At 35.2% G+C, this 14,984-nt stretch overlaps 1 protein-coding gene and 2 non-coding genes across 6 annotated transcripts in view; 1 reads left to right on the forward strand and 2 right to left on the reverse strand.

Moving 5' to 3' along the window:
• Nucleotides 1-2,863: 2,863 nt before the first annotated feature.
• LOC113496238 (chloride channel protein 2) overlaps nucleotides 2,864-14,984 on the reverse strand; it is an 81,880-nt gene continuing 69,759 nt past the window's right edge. For all 4 annotated transcript variants that reach the window (XM_026875406.1, XM_026875405.1, XM_026875403.1 and 1 more), the window contains 12 exons: nucleotides 13,878-14,040; nucleotides 13,165-13,256; nucleotides 12,445-12,583; nucleotides 9,093-9,196; nucleotides 8,448-8,654; nucleotides 7,912-8,005; nucleotides 7,326-7,473; nucleotides 6,547-6,676; nucleotides 5,844-5,960; nucleotides 5,244-5,339; nucleotides 4,334-4,420; nucleotides 2,864-3,975 (listed from right to left, as the gene is read on the reverse strand). In XM_026875406.1, the coding sequence (XP_026731207.1) occupies nucleotides 3,811-3,975; nucleotides 4,334-4,420; nucleotides 5,244-5,339; nucleotides 5,844-5,960; nucleotides 6,547-6,676; nucleotides 7,326-7,473; nucleotides 7,912-8,005; nucleotides 8,448-8,654; nucleotides 9,093-9,196; nucleotides 12,445-12,583; nucleotides 13,165-13,256; nucleotides 13,878-14,040 (1,542 nt within the window). In that variant the 3' untranslated portion in view covers nucleotides 2,864-3,810. The remainder of the gene's footprint in view (nucleotides 3,976-4,333; nucleotides 4,421-5,243; nucleotides 5,340-5,843; nucleotides 5,961-6,546; nucleotides 6,677-7,325; nucleotides 7,474-7,911; nucleotides 8,006-8,447; nucleotides 8,655-9,092; nucleotides 9,197-12,444; nucleotides 12,584-13,164; nucleotides 13,257-13,877; nucleotides 14,041-14,984) is intronic.
• Trnas-gcu lies at nucleotides 11,260-11,341 on the forward strand. Its single transcript has one exon. It is a non-coding gene; the product is annotated as a tRNA-Ser (tRNA).
• Nucleotides 11,687-11,768, reverse strand: Trnas-gcu. Its single transcript has one exon. It is a non-coding gene; the product is annotated as a tRNA-Ser (tRNA).

A 14,984-nucleotide genomic window follows, 5' to 3' on the forward strand; every position in this document is an offset into this window, starting at 1 on the left:
TTCTAAAAGGTCAAAGGTCAATAAAACAATGTATAGTTAACGACACTGAACATGTTTAATAGTTACATTAGCAACAGATCACAATAGAAATGCATCTTCAAAATATCGCCTTGAGGCGGGTCTACACTTAACGCTAAACATAGAAGCTATTACTCCGATGTAAAATACTTGTTATATCAGTTTGGGCAAAGTATTTTAGGTATTAAATATAAAATAGATTTTTGAACTGGTTTAATGTTTAGGTTTACAGTTTTAGAGAGGTAGAGCAAATAAGATATAGGTTAGGCTTTTACCCAGTAATGGGCTAATGACGATTATAAATGAATATATGGGATCAATATACTTGCTCAATTGCGGGTTAACGAAATATTGAATTAGACTTTATTCTACCAACGAAAGCTTTCAAAACTCAAAGATTGATGTTTCGACTTCAGCTTGTTTTGGAGAAATTATTCTAATTGATAATATACACGCTCTATGAAAAGCTAACTTGGGTGTGAGCGGTATATTTTTCCATTCAATGGCATCATTACTCATATATTTAACATTTACTTTCATTATACTTTACCCACACGAATATAAAACATAATTAAATAAAGAGGGTGACCAGACAACACTCTCGATTACTTGTATATTAAAAATAATATAAAAATCACAGAATTATGAGGATACAAGAACGTCCAATAGTTTAGAAAACATCTATAATTGCTATTAGTACTACAAACTTATTTATGCGGACAACAGTGGCGCTAGTAGCGTAGTAATTATTTAAAACCCAGTCAAAATCGTTCGGCTTAATTTTAGTTCCGATTTCCGCCACCGGCAAAAATAAATCTGTCTTAGTGTTTAATAAAGGAGGGTTGTTGTATATTCAATTCATTTCTAATATCGTTCAGACTTGTGGAAATTTAGCTTTTGTACGGGGATAAAATCCCTCTATTTTTCACTATCGAGTTTCTGATAAAATTTGAAGACATCATTTTTAATAGCAATTATATTATTTATCATAAATGTGTATATTTTTACAGCTTCAAAAACATTTGTAGTTGGATATTCAATCGTCGCTCAAATTGAAGTTGCCGTTAGGTAACGTGCTGGCTTTCCCGCTGTTCTATAGTATGTTACCATAGATTACCAGATATTTAAGATCAACTTACATTTGAGGGTCGTTTGAGTACTACATAACGCGATCTTCGGTTCGTTTTACATGATTTCTTTAATTTTAAATTATTTAGGACGGACATAAAATATGTATTTTTTTAACATCTTTTTAGTTAAAGAAAAATATTAATTTTGTATCTGACAAAAGCATTTACGATGTTTAACTTATAACTAAATCTGTTGCACGATAGTGGCGCAACTGTTGCGACATGGTTGCGCAACTGTGGTTGCAAGTGTTACCATAATACGATTGGAACTTTGTTACTTATAGCTAAGCCTTATAATATATGGAAAGGTACGCCATAGACATTTAGAATTAAAGGCAAATTAAAAATAAATGTATGTTTTATGGCCAAATACTCAAATGTTAATTAATCACTGTTAAGTCTCACACTGTCTTCTTCACTTTAAGGTGTAAAGTAGCGACAGATTCACATTTAAGAACGTCTTAAAGTTAAGTTGCATTTTGGTATTCGCAAGTCAGATTCGATAAGTTAAAATGAAATATCTTTCACCACCATTTTAAATTTTCTTAAATTCCTTTGGTATTTATAAATAATTAATATTTTAGTTCAGTTCCACAAAAAAATAATAGTCTTTGGCATACCAATCCACGGTCAATTTTAAGCACATTTTCATCAAATTTCTATTATTGCAATAATTTAATACTGTATAACAATTATAATATGGTAACACTCGCTCACATTAATGGCACGAACAAATTGGATTTGTATTTGACACGCAATTTTTCTAAAATAGCCTCTTAGCCTCTATCACTGTAACGTTTTAAAATCGACCTTATTTTCATGCACTAAGACTCATATTTGTAATTCAATGAAATATAATTCTATCTCTATCACACAAGAGAGAAAATTGAAGTATCAGAAAGAGATGGAAGTACTTAATCGAATTACAGTAGAAATGTTCTAGTTAAGCCCAGCGTTGGGCAAGTTTCGCATCAAATACAAACCCAATCAATAAAAGCAGTGCTGGAAACGTCTTTTTCCTAACATTTTATATAATAATATTTAACTAAATTATTACTTATCGACTAATAAACAACACTTTTGGAATGAATGAAGGATCACAAGCCTTGGTTTTAATTAATTTGGCTTCATGTACAGGCGAGAAAACGTTTAAACATTGCCATAGGTAAAAATAACAATTATTTTTAAACTGGCAACACTGGCTACAGTTTTATTTCAATATTGCAAATAAAAGATATCATATTTGCAATAATTATGCGATTTTCAGCCGGTACAGAAAAAATACATCAAAAATTTTTGGGCTAAAAGTAAGCAATATACTAATTAGTATAATTGCTTGTAAATGAATACCATGACAATATATAGGCAAGAACAGAAACAATAAAAGCTATGAATAAAATTTTAATTTAAATAAATTAATAAATATGTCTTGTTTCTTTCTTGCATATACATATTAAAGGCCCGCGTATAAATGGCAAAGAACAGCGTAACAGATATTCTAGGACACTTGAAAATGGACTTTAAACTATCAGCGACACAAGGATTAAATTCCTTTGTGCGGGATTCGATATTAATTAAGAAAGACTTGTTTGTCAAAGAAATCTTTGAGCTGCGCTTTGCCATAAAACGAGATTATTATACTATCAAATTGTATTGAACACTGTTTTTTTAATCTCTTTCGGAAGCACCATATACATAAAAAAAATATCTATCAAAAATACACGTACTTACAACAAAATATTACGTAATTGTGACGATTATATATTTTTACGTAATTCATAATATTAGTTCATAACAATATGTCTTCGTGTGACAAGTCTTAAATTATGCATAGTGAGTTATTAGTATTGGGAAATATCCCTAAAGGGACAGTGAGTTGGGAATATTCCCATTGGGAATTTCTAATCTTTGGACGAGTAATTTTCGATTAAATCAATACCAAACCGACTCATAGTCAATCACAGATATTTAGAAGAAAATTTAACCGATTAAGGAACTACACACAAAAATTAACCTAAAAACAGCGTACTTAGCGTTTATTTCGCTTTGAGTCTAAAACTCTTAAATATTAAGGCTAATAAATCCTACAAGAACATAGTAACTTACCAAAATAAAAGTTCTTTAAGAACTTTTGAATGGGAATATTCCCAAGTCGACTTTTTCTCTTAGGAATACTTCCCAGTAACGATCACGCGTTTGCTTAAAAACTTAAGCCTTTTTGGCTTTTAATAAAAGCCTTTTTTGGTTACACATTACTGCAAACTTATAGATAGGTCTTGTCGGAGTTTTGAAATGAGGTCTCAAAACTTGTATTTTCTTAGTTTTATAGCAATTGCTATGGAAAACTAGATCTTTTTCAAAATATACTAGTTCAGTAGTTCAGAATCACCAATTAAAGCCTCTATCATCTTAATAGAGTCACGTCATATGACCCCATCTATGTTGCCCCCATGTTGGGGACGTGGAGCATATTTTTGTTTCTTGTTATTTTAAGACTACGTTTTCCTTTAACTACAGTAACGAATTTTGACCCCATTACTCTGCAGTTACGTTTATAGACCCCACTTTTCTGGAGTTTTTATATCCCCTACTTTTCTGCAGTCAGATTTTTAGATATTTTAGCCCTCTACGGCATTTATCACCTTTCATTGTCACCTTAAGTTCAGTGGTCGCCCTGTGTGGTAAGCTTGGCGGTCTCGCTGTCACTGGGAGGTGCGGGTTCGGTGCCCGTGACCTTGATGGTGAGCGCGAGGGGTGTGGCGGGGGGCTCGGGCCGGGTCGCCAGGGTCAGGGCGCCTGAGTTCACGTCTTCTATGGCTTTGCGGAGCTAGAAAAGAGAAAGAGATTTAATTGTTGCTTTTATCAATATTAAGTTAGTTTTTCCCTTGTAGCCCGTGGGATCAATTTACAACGTGGGATGGATAAAGACCCCATTATTTTTTTCTTTGAAAATAACTATTTTAATTCAGAACAATAAATTTGCAGACCTTTAGGCGAAGGTTTCAAATGAGAGAATATTTAAATGAATTAATACCATATGTTCAAATAAACGCTTCTAATATCTGAAAATACAACTCAAATTATATCCAAAGCTCAAAATAGTTTCAACCTAAAATACTTCTAAAGCCTGGCCTTTTCAGAATACTCTAAAAAAAATACTAATTAGACTTATATTATATTCTTACCTCTTTGAGTGAGACCACTCCAATGAGTCTTCCAATGGCAGTGACGTATGCTCTGCTCACCCCCAGCGTCGAGAACAGCGAGTGGACCTACAGACATACATCGATATAGTAATTACAGTTAATTATCATATTATCGATATAGTAATCTGGGATTAGATTGATTTGCATAGATAGCCGAGTGGTAAAAATCGCTACGTCGAACCCATTATAAGCGATGTATCATGGATTTGATCCCCGTTTAGGACATGCATTTTCGAGATCTACGAATGCATGTTTGCATACAAAGATTTGTATGTTTGTGAAATCCACTGCGACATGCGAATTCCATTAATGCGGGAGTATTTTTTTTATCCAGGAATGGATCTCAAGATTTAACAGAGACGACTTCGTTTTAGTAGAGTCAATTTTTTACTAATCTAGCACAATTTATGTTACAAATTCTTTTCTTTATCGCAAGGAGTAATCCGGGCTCCAATTCTGCTATTTACAACGGCCGATGAATGAATGAAATTAGGCTCAAAATGACAATTTTCGTATACTCTTAAGCATTTTTCTACACAATAATGTATTGTCAATTCAGTACGGGACGGCACACTTAATGTCAATACTATTAACTTCCAATTATTGTTTTGGCAAAAAACTTTTATTAAGATAATAGGAATAATTTCAAATTTAATTCAATTGCCATTCATTCATCCGCCATTGTAAAATAGCAGAATCGGGGCCCTGTACTTCTAAATTGCAACGAAAATGTGTCAACAGCTCCTCAACGACTAAACCGATTTTAATGATTTGTTTTAATGCGTATGCATTGAGATGGTGCCCTACATGGTGTAGATTCGCAAATCAGCCCGTACAGTCCGCTGGACCAGCAAGTGTTGTAGTAGGAAGCTTAATGTAATCTTAATACCTTAAGTAGCGAGGTCCTCTCAACCAGCTGGAAGGGCGCGGGGTCGATGTGGCAGATGTACAGGTTCTCATCCTCATACTCGGGGTCGTCTGGGTGCTACAATCAAAACACATACTTGCTAAAATATTAATGGCTAATGCCAAGTAGCGAAGAATATGGTTGATGTTGTTTTTTTACTAAATATTTTGATGTTGTCCAATTATAAATTTAAGTCAATTTCTTCAACTACCCTTTCATTTCTTTATAATATGTTTTAGATCTAACTACGGCAAATTCAAAAATGTTGACGCTGCTTAACTCTTCCAATTTTACTAAACTGCGTTAAATTTTCGATAGAATAAGCTATATTACTTACCAATAAACATTGAATACTCAATATTAATTGCTACCATAACGTATATTTAACAGTTGGTAGGTAAGATAAAGAAAGAGTCATGGGCGCTGTTGGTTAGATGTACATTTTAACAGTTCGTAAGTTTAACAAAGAAACAATACACCCTTTACTCACAGCATATTTGTAGAAGAGACTTCCTCTACTTACACTAAAATTGCTTACAATATAATCAGTTTTTAAAACAGTGTTTAAATATAAGAGCTCACCATATCTCTCTTCCTGGCGATCTGCAGCATCCGATCGAAGTCGATCTCCTTCGCCATCTCCATCTGCTCCCACGCCTTTTGATCCTCAGGGGACATGTCACAGACTCTCTCGCGTGGCTAGAAGAGGAGAGATTGGGAAATAATTAATATTGTGCAAGAATGGTACTGTTTGTCTTAAGGTAATGAAAAGAGGAAATAGAGCTTTGCAATTATTTAATTATAGTTTTTAAACAATTTTCTTTTTGTATTTTATTGGATTGAGGAATGGTATTTTCAGATATTCTTCATCTTTGACACAAAGCAATCTAGCCTCAAACTAAACTAGTACAATCTTTGTTTAATTTTAGTTCAGCAATTGTTTAATACAAATACCAAGCAACTACTTATATTCTTTTAAATACATATAAATTTAAGACAAAATTTAGTCCAGATACTGAAAATGATATCATTTTCATCACAAAACAATCCCTCCGGCAAGTAGTGGGTAGGAACTAAACTCACAACCTTCCAGTCAGGTCAGTCAGTCAGTATACCAGTCAGGTCCTCTAACTATTAGACCAACAGAATTACAGCTATTACAACTTATAGAATTTACGAAAAGGTTTTCTTATACAAATTATATTGTATGTTATTTTGATTACTCTAATTGTATTTTCACCATAGTAATTAAATAAATAATGACAGACGGCTTATTGTAACTCACCAGTTGAACTTTCTTATTGATGGAGGGGCTCCGCGGCAGTGAGGTGGGGCTGAGCTGGTCGGGGAGGCCTCCCTCCACGTCCTGCAGGAGGGACGAGCGCTTGAAGATGGCTTCGAATGCTGCGCGGATCCTGGGCAAGGAGTATTACACGTTGGATTATTGTGTTGAATCAAATATTATGGGAATTAAGAGTAAAATCTGATTAAGTAGTTCTTATTAAGTAGTTTCTGATTTAGTAGCCTAGAGTAGGTAAAAGAGGAGGGATTGTGTAGCTGTGGAGGTAGTAGTTGGTGTTTCAAGGAACCACTTATTATAATGATGATTTCTTAAATACGTTTCTTTTATTTAATAGCGGGTCTTGACCAGGGTTAAGTAACCAGTGTTGCGTTGAATGTACTATTTTCGTTCTAAGAATTTATTATGTGATACCCGTAAGAAAAATAATAGTACTATGGATAAAAAATAATCATTTCAGTGACAGTTATTTTACATCAATATGTAAATATGTGATTTATATTGTTTGTTACGATATTGCTTAAAATAATTTATACACTAATTATAATTTATTCATTATTAAGAAAAGTTTTTTACGCTCTAAAGTGTGCAACCAGTGTAACTAAGAGGTATCGCGTAGCCCAGGTAACTGGGTTGAGGAGGTCAAATAGGCAGTCGCTCCTTGTAAAACACTGGTACTCAGCTGAAACCGGTAAGACTAGTAGCCACCCCAACATAGTTGAAAGAAAGTTTTTTTCAGTAATTATTTACATAAACCAGCATACCTGGTCTCTGCCCCGGTAACAGTAGTATACACGGAGGGTTGCGGAGCGCTGGGCGTGTGCGGGGTGGAGCCCGCGCCCAGGCCGCGGGTCAGGGTGAACGAGTTCGTCTTCTTCAGGATCGACTTCGGACGGAATAGCTGGCCTGGGGCTAGGGATATAATGTTATGTCAGAAATGGAAATTAATACAAGTGATATTAGATTATAACAAATAAATAAAGAACTAAATGAAAACACTTTACACTAAATGAAATACAAACTCATGATTCATATCATATCATAAGGTTGTATTTCATTAAAAAAACAAAGATTTGAATAACGGATCTAAAATGCATCCTTGAGGGACACATACAAAGTTTAAATATGATGATTTAAGGATATTAAAAGTTTGAATAAGGTATAATTACCGCAATTTAAATAAGGAGTCATTAATTCATTCTTTTGTTTAATTCTTGACACTTAAGTTTACCAATAATACTATTATTTTATTTTGATAAGATTAAACATTAAAATACTATTATTTTAATGCTTAACCTTATCAAATGCTTTGCTTCAATCCATTTTATATGCATATAGTATCCGACTAACCTGGTATAAGTCCACCCTGGTCCTTGGTGGTGAGTGAGGATCCTCGCGTCATGCCAGTTCCGGGGACTTGCAGCATATCTGGTGCTGGAGTAACCTGGAAACAGTATCATTGATACAGGACTTTGTACCTTAATTATATGGATCATAAAGTAGATTATGTGAGTCTAGTAGGTTTATTGACTACAGATATTTACATCATAACATCGATTAAAGTTGAAACTCGATTATAGGCTTACAACAATTTATTTGTTTCACTCAAAGTAACTCGAGTATAATACTCCTGCAGAAATGTTCTGCAGCATTTCTTTTTATCTAGCTTTAAATATACAGCTGTCTTAAGATATTCCCAATATCATATTATATGTTAGTACTAACTATATTTATCTACGAATTCATTCGGCATAATATTTAGAGGAAATATATACACGTGGTAAAGATATATAATTGCAGTTTTTTGAGTGCCTTTCAACTACTATTATGATAGCAAAAAATTCAGAGAAAATCTATTCAAAGTATTTTCTATTTGTTTCCCTCACCTCAAACCTGGAAGGCCTTCTGACTTTCTTCTTGGCCTCCTCATCCCGCCTCCTCATCTCGGCCTCCCTGTGCCACAACGCCGCTATCTGCAGCCTCCTGTCGCGCCCCACCTGCTTCTCGATCACCTTCACCAGCTCCCAGCGGTGGATGGAGCCCAGGAGTACCATGGATGACGGACTGTCCACCAGGGGGAAGCTTTTGATTGTCTGCGAAGAAGAAAAAAAGGTTATTAAAGTAATTTTGTAGAAGTTATCATTTATTAGTGCTACAACTTCGTAAGCTTTTATTATGTTATTTATCAAATAAGTTTCAGGTTTCGCGTAAGAATCTTTTTAATATGGAAGACGAGCAATTTCCAAAAGGTAAGTTGGGTCAAAAACGCAGCTTTCGACAATATTGAACTGACCTTTAAACCGACTTCTAAAGGAGGTTTCTCAATTCGTCCGCGTGATTTTTTTGTTTAAACATCGATTTTTAATACCAATAGTTAAGTTTAAAAATAAAGTTAGATGTTTCTACAAAATCTCTAAAACGGTTAATGTCTCCCTCTTACAAGCAAACCTGCCTTTTGAGGTTTATATCTACTTTTTGATACATCTCATGTACAGTCCTACCTATATACAAGTACTAAAGTCTTGTCTAACCTTGTTCTCCTTCAGCAAGTCCTTGAGCTGTTGGAAGGTCATCCTGTTCCAGATGTACTTCACGTCGCGCACCATGAAGTCCTCGACGCAGATGTCGTACATCCCTGGGGAGGGAAACATGCTTAGTTAATAAACAAATCACTTGGAATAAAGGTTACGCGGTGAATAGACATTAAAAGTAATAATTAAGATTAAATTAGAACACTAGGACTTAATCTTTTTTTTTTATTGTATAACTAGCTGTTGCCCGCGACTTCGTCCGCGTGGTAAGATATAAGTTAGGAATTTTTGAACGGAAGCCCTCGAAGATGAATAATTTTCCCTGTTTTTTCCACATTTTCCATTGTATCTTCGCTCCTATTAGTCGCAGCATGATGGTATATAGCCTAAAACCTTCCTCGGTAAATGGTCTATACAGCACAAAAAGGATTTTTCAATTTGAACCAGTAGTTCGTGAGATTACCGCGTTCAAACAAACAAACAAACTTTATATATTAGTATAGAGTATAGATTAAAAAAAAAACTTGTGATCAATTATAAAGATAAAAATATATTTATTTGTATAAATATATTTAACATAACATAGAAATGTAAACGTGGAAGGGAAAAATTGGGAATGACAGAGATAACCCCTAAGTCAGGTCAAGGCACAAATTAGCATACAAAAATTAACAATTATAACTTTTTAGATAAAAAGAACATTTCTAAAGAAAGAAACTAATTAACTATAGTCCGATTTTTAATTCGAGGCAGTAAAATGACATTTCCAGTGTGGCAGGTTTTTAATTCCAAATAAATAGTGATGTGTTAGAATCGACTTATTACAATCAAAAGTTAGTCGAGCTTACATTTTTTTATTCAGATATCAAATTAGCTCTGTATAAAGAAAATACATATATTTACGACAATTAAGTTTTTAAATGTAAAAAAATTATAATATTAATTTAAATTTATAAAATTAAAGCCAAATGCGGTGCTGGTATAAGATGAAGCACCTTACCATGCAAGAAAAGTCGAGCGCATCCAACTCCAAACTGGATGAATTCTGACATTTTGCAGTGGTTGGATGAAAAACAAATTTAATATCAACTTACAATTATAAAAGCTCAATTAATAGAAATAGTAATTTTTGATACAATATAAAATAAAGCATGACCAAATGTCATCGTCGTAGTAAGATTTCCAAACATCACTATTGTAGCGGGTCACCCTTTTTTGTATAAATGACGGTTGCAATTGTCATTTTACTGCCTCGAATTAAAAATCGGACTATAGTAAATTGTTTTCTCTAAATGGGATTAAATTATCATTTTAACATTTCAAATTACATCTTCAAATCTATACTAATATATAAAGCTGAAGAGTTTGTTTGTTTGAACGCGCTAATCTCAGGAACTACTGGTTCAAACTAAAAAAATATTTTTATGTTGAATAGACCATTCACCGAGGAAGGTTTTAGGCTATAAACCATCAGGCTGCAACTAAAAGGAGCGAAGATACAATGAAAAATGTGAAAAAAACACAGGGAAAATTCTTCGAGGGCTTCCTTTCAAAAATTCCTAACTTACATCTTCTAACCACGCGGACGAAGTCGTGGCACAGCTAGTTACTAAATATACCTTACAATACGTTATGTTGTATCAATAAATTCATATTGTTATCAAACAAATATAAAACAATTTTACAGTACATGATTTTCGTAAATAAGGTGGCATGTGTTTAAACATTTGTGTTGTTGTAACTGTTGATTGGCTTTTAAAGAAACATCTGTTTTATACAAATATACATACATACATACAAGTTATGGCATAATAGTAATTTCGACTGTTTTTGTAATTCACTTCAAAACGTGGAGGTTAACGATTTGACTGTATTTTTTCACTTATTTATTCCACAGGTTGAAGTTTCAACGATCCCAGGTTATTTCTGATTTTCTCTATATTTAAAGACAAGTATCTTTTATTTTAGAAATTAAGTTTTTTAAGCTTTCCTCGTTGGGCTTAGTTTAGTTGACATACAGATCACTTCAACGATACCTCCTATGTTTTATCGCGACGATGATTTATAAGAAAAAAGTTAATGAAAAATGTATTTAATATAAACTGTTATTCTAATACAAAGTGTAAGTTATATAAAGCTGTTATAAATTTGTTCATATAACGTATAAGACGAGGTGGCCGAGAGGTTAAGGCGTTGGACTGCTAATCCAATGTGCTCTGCACGCGTGGGTTCGAATCCCATCCTCGTCGGGGAGATCCTTTTGATAGTTTTAACTTAGGATGTCCCGGTTTGTTTTATTGTACATATAAAGATACTGATTTGATGATCTCACCCACGAATCTATTTTGTTTTTTAATAAAAATAAATTGTTTATTATACTGTTTCCTTTTGCAAATTTTAATGCATGTTAATACTTATCAGTAAAGCATATTTCAAATTTTTAATTTAACAAATAAATCTGTGTAAATAACATTAGTCAAGACAGAGACCTTGTGTTAAAATAGATAAGTAATAATAGTTACTAATAGCGATACTCAATTTAGGTTTTTTTTCTATTCTTTATTCTATTTCCAATAAGTAAAAAAATCTACATCCGACGAGGATGGGATTCGAACCCACGTGTGCAGAGCACATTGGATTAGCAGTCCAACGCCTTAACCTCTCGGCCACCTCGTCTTGTTACTACAAGTACAAAAACACCCTGGGACAAGCCGATCTTAGTGTTTTTGTGGATTTCGTTAGTTTCATTGTAGGCCCTGGCTTACAGGACTTGTTAAAGGTGCCCATGACTAATAGATGTAAAAATTTACATAACCTACATAGCTTTTTGTCATATAGGAAAGCATCAAATGACTCCTTACACTTTGGTTTGAGTGGAAGGAAGTGTCGAAAGTCTACTGACTAAAACCCACCCATGTTCCTTCCTTTGCCCTTCGTGTACCGGGGCCACGGTAACCTTTTAGGATTACCGCTGGCCCGGCAGGGTAACCTACATAGCTGGAGCGATGATATATAGAAATGGTACTAACATTTATTTTATTAAACGCAACGGTTTACTCACGCGTATTTATCGGGATTGTTCGACTTGTTTCTGAGTCCTTAATCACGAGCTGACCCGAAGGTCTCGTGAGTAAACCGTTGCATCATTTAATAATGGATCAGTCTCACGATATGTACTATAAAAATATATAGCGAACATTTATTTTACTACATTCTATCTTGATCACCAATATATAAATTAACTAGTCTGAGCAAATTATAAACGCTGAAAGTTGGTTTATGTTTAGAAATGGTACTAAAAGTTTAAGTAACTTTGGGTATATGGTCTATAGCATCTTTACTATGTACTTACGGCTAGCTGAAGATAGCAGGTCTGGCAGATAAGGCAGCTTCTTGATTAAGATGATGCTGTCGAAGCAGGACGGCTGCAGCAGGGAGGCTGTCGCGTTGGCTGCCAGCACTGCCGCCATGATGGGCAGGAGATGTGTCACCTGAAGGATTGAGTTGTGTGTGAAATACTGATAGAAATACTTTGGTAAAGGGGTGGTTTTAAATTAATAAGGTGGTGAATGGTTTTGATCAAGTTAATATTGGTAAGCTGGAACTTATTCGATTTCTATTGCTCTGCTGCAAAGTCGAATCCAAATTTGATTTTATAGTTTTAAGGGTATCCTAAGGGTAAAAAATGAACTGTCCCTCACAAGAACGATTTGTTCGTCTTTTAGGCTATATGTCCAGAGACCGGTGTCGCAACACCCACCGGTATCGGTTATTGTTATACGCGATCACGCTTCTCAGAAATCCTTAAGGTATTATTTTCATTAAAAAAAAACTGTTAAAGTCAAAGTCATTTTTTCATTTTAATTAAACCAATATATGGCACTTCTGAACGTCAAACAATTTAGTCATACAATATTAAAATCTAAAGTGTCAGTTTGTCAGTCTGTGCGCTATTGAAGCTACCGCTCGAAACTCCATGGTTACTCTTTTTCCGATTAAAGGAAAATATACCCAAATAGAGCTTTATGCTACTTTTGAAGTAGTATTTTTATTAATATTAGTGTAGACTGACCTGTCCCGTCATCTCGCTGACGATGACGATAGTGGACACGGTGTGAGTGACGGCGCCCGTGAAGGCCGCCGCGCCCACCACCGCGTAGCCGCCTGGGGGAGGGACACAGTAGGTGTTACAGATCATCTGTCGGTGATGATTGGGGATTCTTCCTACATTGGAATTGAATTAAACTGTCTAGAAGCAGTGGAATCAATTGGCGGTGGTCAATTAGGCGTATGTAGTCTTGTTTTATGATTTTTTTTTATTGTACGTGAATACACAATTGGACAAGATTTTCTTGGAAAGTTCATGTTCAAAAACGAGCTCAACCCAAAGTTGGGTTCTCTTACAGTAGGTCTTAATAGTGTCACAGTATTCTACATAGTTAATCTTGAAAAGGGATTTTGAGGCGACAGATGAGACTGTAGTCACCTGCGGTACCAACTGTGTATCTAGTCTGTTTAGAAGAGGACGTTAAAAGGTTATACATTTTTCGAATGAGGATCGAGGATACTTTGATGTGGTTATTTTTTATGAAACCATTCAAAGTCTTAGAAGAAAATAATCTCTCAAACAACAAATTCGTTTGTTACCTCAGAACATACGAAACTATTTTCTTGATTGTTTTTTTTTAATTCTACGTGAAATAATTTTGTCTCGCAAAATATCTCTTAGCTGAATTTAGCATTTTTATTTGACGTCAAAAAAGCAAATCAGTTTGTCCAACTCACCGGGCAATATCTTCTGTATATGCCCCCCGTAGGCGACCCCTAGCGGGCAGAAGTAGTGCATGACCTCGCCGGTGAACCTGCCCAGCGCCGCGCCCATCTTGAAGGCCGGCACGAAGATCCCCGCCGGCACCGGCAGCGTGCACGACACCAGGCTCAGGAAGAACTGCGGGGGGCAAGCCATCCATTCTGACACCCAGATTCTGAACAAGTACTCGTGGATGTGGGGATCGCGCACGATATCGCGTACAGTAGGTTTTTTTTACAAATTTCACACAATGCCATCTGGTGTCAAACTACGCAAATCTTGTATTATGAGTACTTGACAACTGAAAGTCACTAATAATACGCATTATAGATGACACAAATATTTGTCTTGAGTGGGAATCCACGACCACAGGGTATAGCAGTCAGGGTCACTAACCACTAGACCAACAGGCCCGTCAAGGTTTTCTTTTTTATCTAAGACACCACTGGCCAACGATGAAGGGAAACATGGATTGGTAGGTTATAACCACGCCAGCCGCAGTGAACTATTAATGTGATGAACACTCAAATGCTGCCTTTTCTATATACATAATATATTTTTAAGAATTCTTCTATCCTAATCTAGAGGGGTGTGTTGGAGACTGATAGTATTTTATTATTATAATCATGACACGGCTAACTGAGCTCTGCACTTTCATTTGTATTCTTCACTAACGGTCATAACGTGATTTTCTTTAGCCCTCCTGGATAAATAAAAGATCAAACACAAAAAAGTTCCTTACATTAGGTCACACATGATCGTTCCAAGCGGACTTATTCTAATCATTACAATATTTAAAGTAATATATCCTACAAGTTGAGAGGAGCCCGTGGCTAAGCTATAACCGCATAAGTGAAACGATCACATTTTAAGCTATGCTTGACGCGGTTGGTCCGTAGATGGGTGACCATCTTTGTCATAACGAGTTCCTCCGTGTTTCGGAAGGCACGTTAAATTGTGGGTCCCGGCTGTTATTCCTACATCTTTGACAGTCGTTACAGGTAGTCGGAAGCTTGAAAAGTCTTACAACCAGTCTAATCAAGGGGTATCGTGTTGCCCAGGTAACTGGGTTGAGGAGGTCA

This window comes from Trichoplusia ni, chromosome 7 (genome assembly GCF_003590095.1).
Source record: "Trichoplusia ni isolate ovarian cell line Hi5 chromosome 7, tn1, whole genome shotgun sequence".
Lineage (NCBI taxonomy): Eukaryota > Metazoa > Arthropoda > Insecta > Lepidoptera > Noctuidae > Trichoplusia > Trichoplusia ni.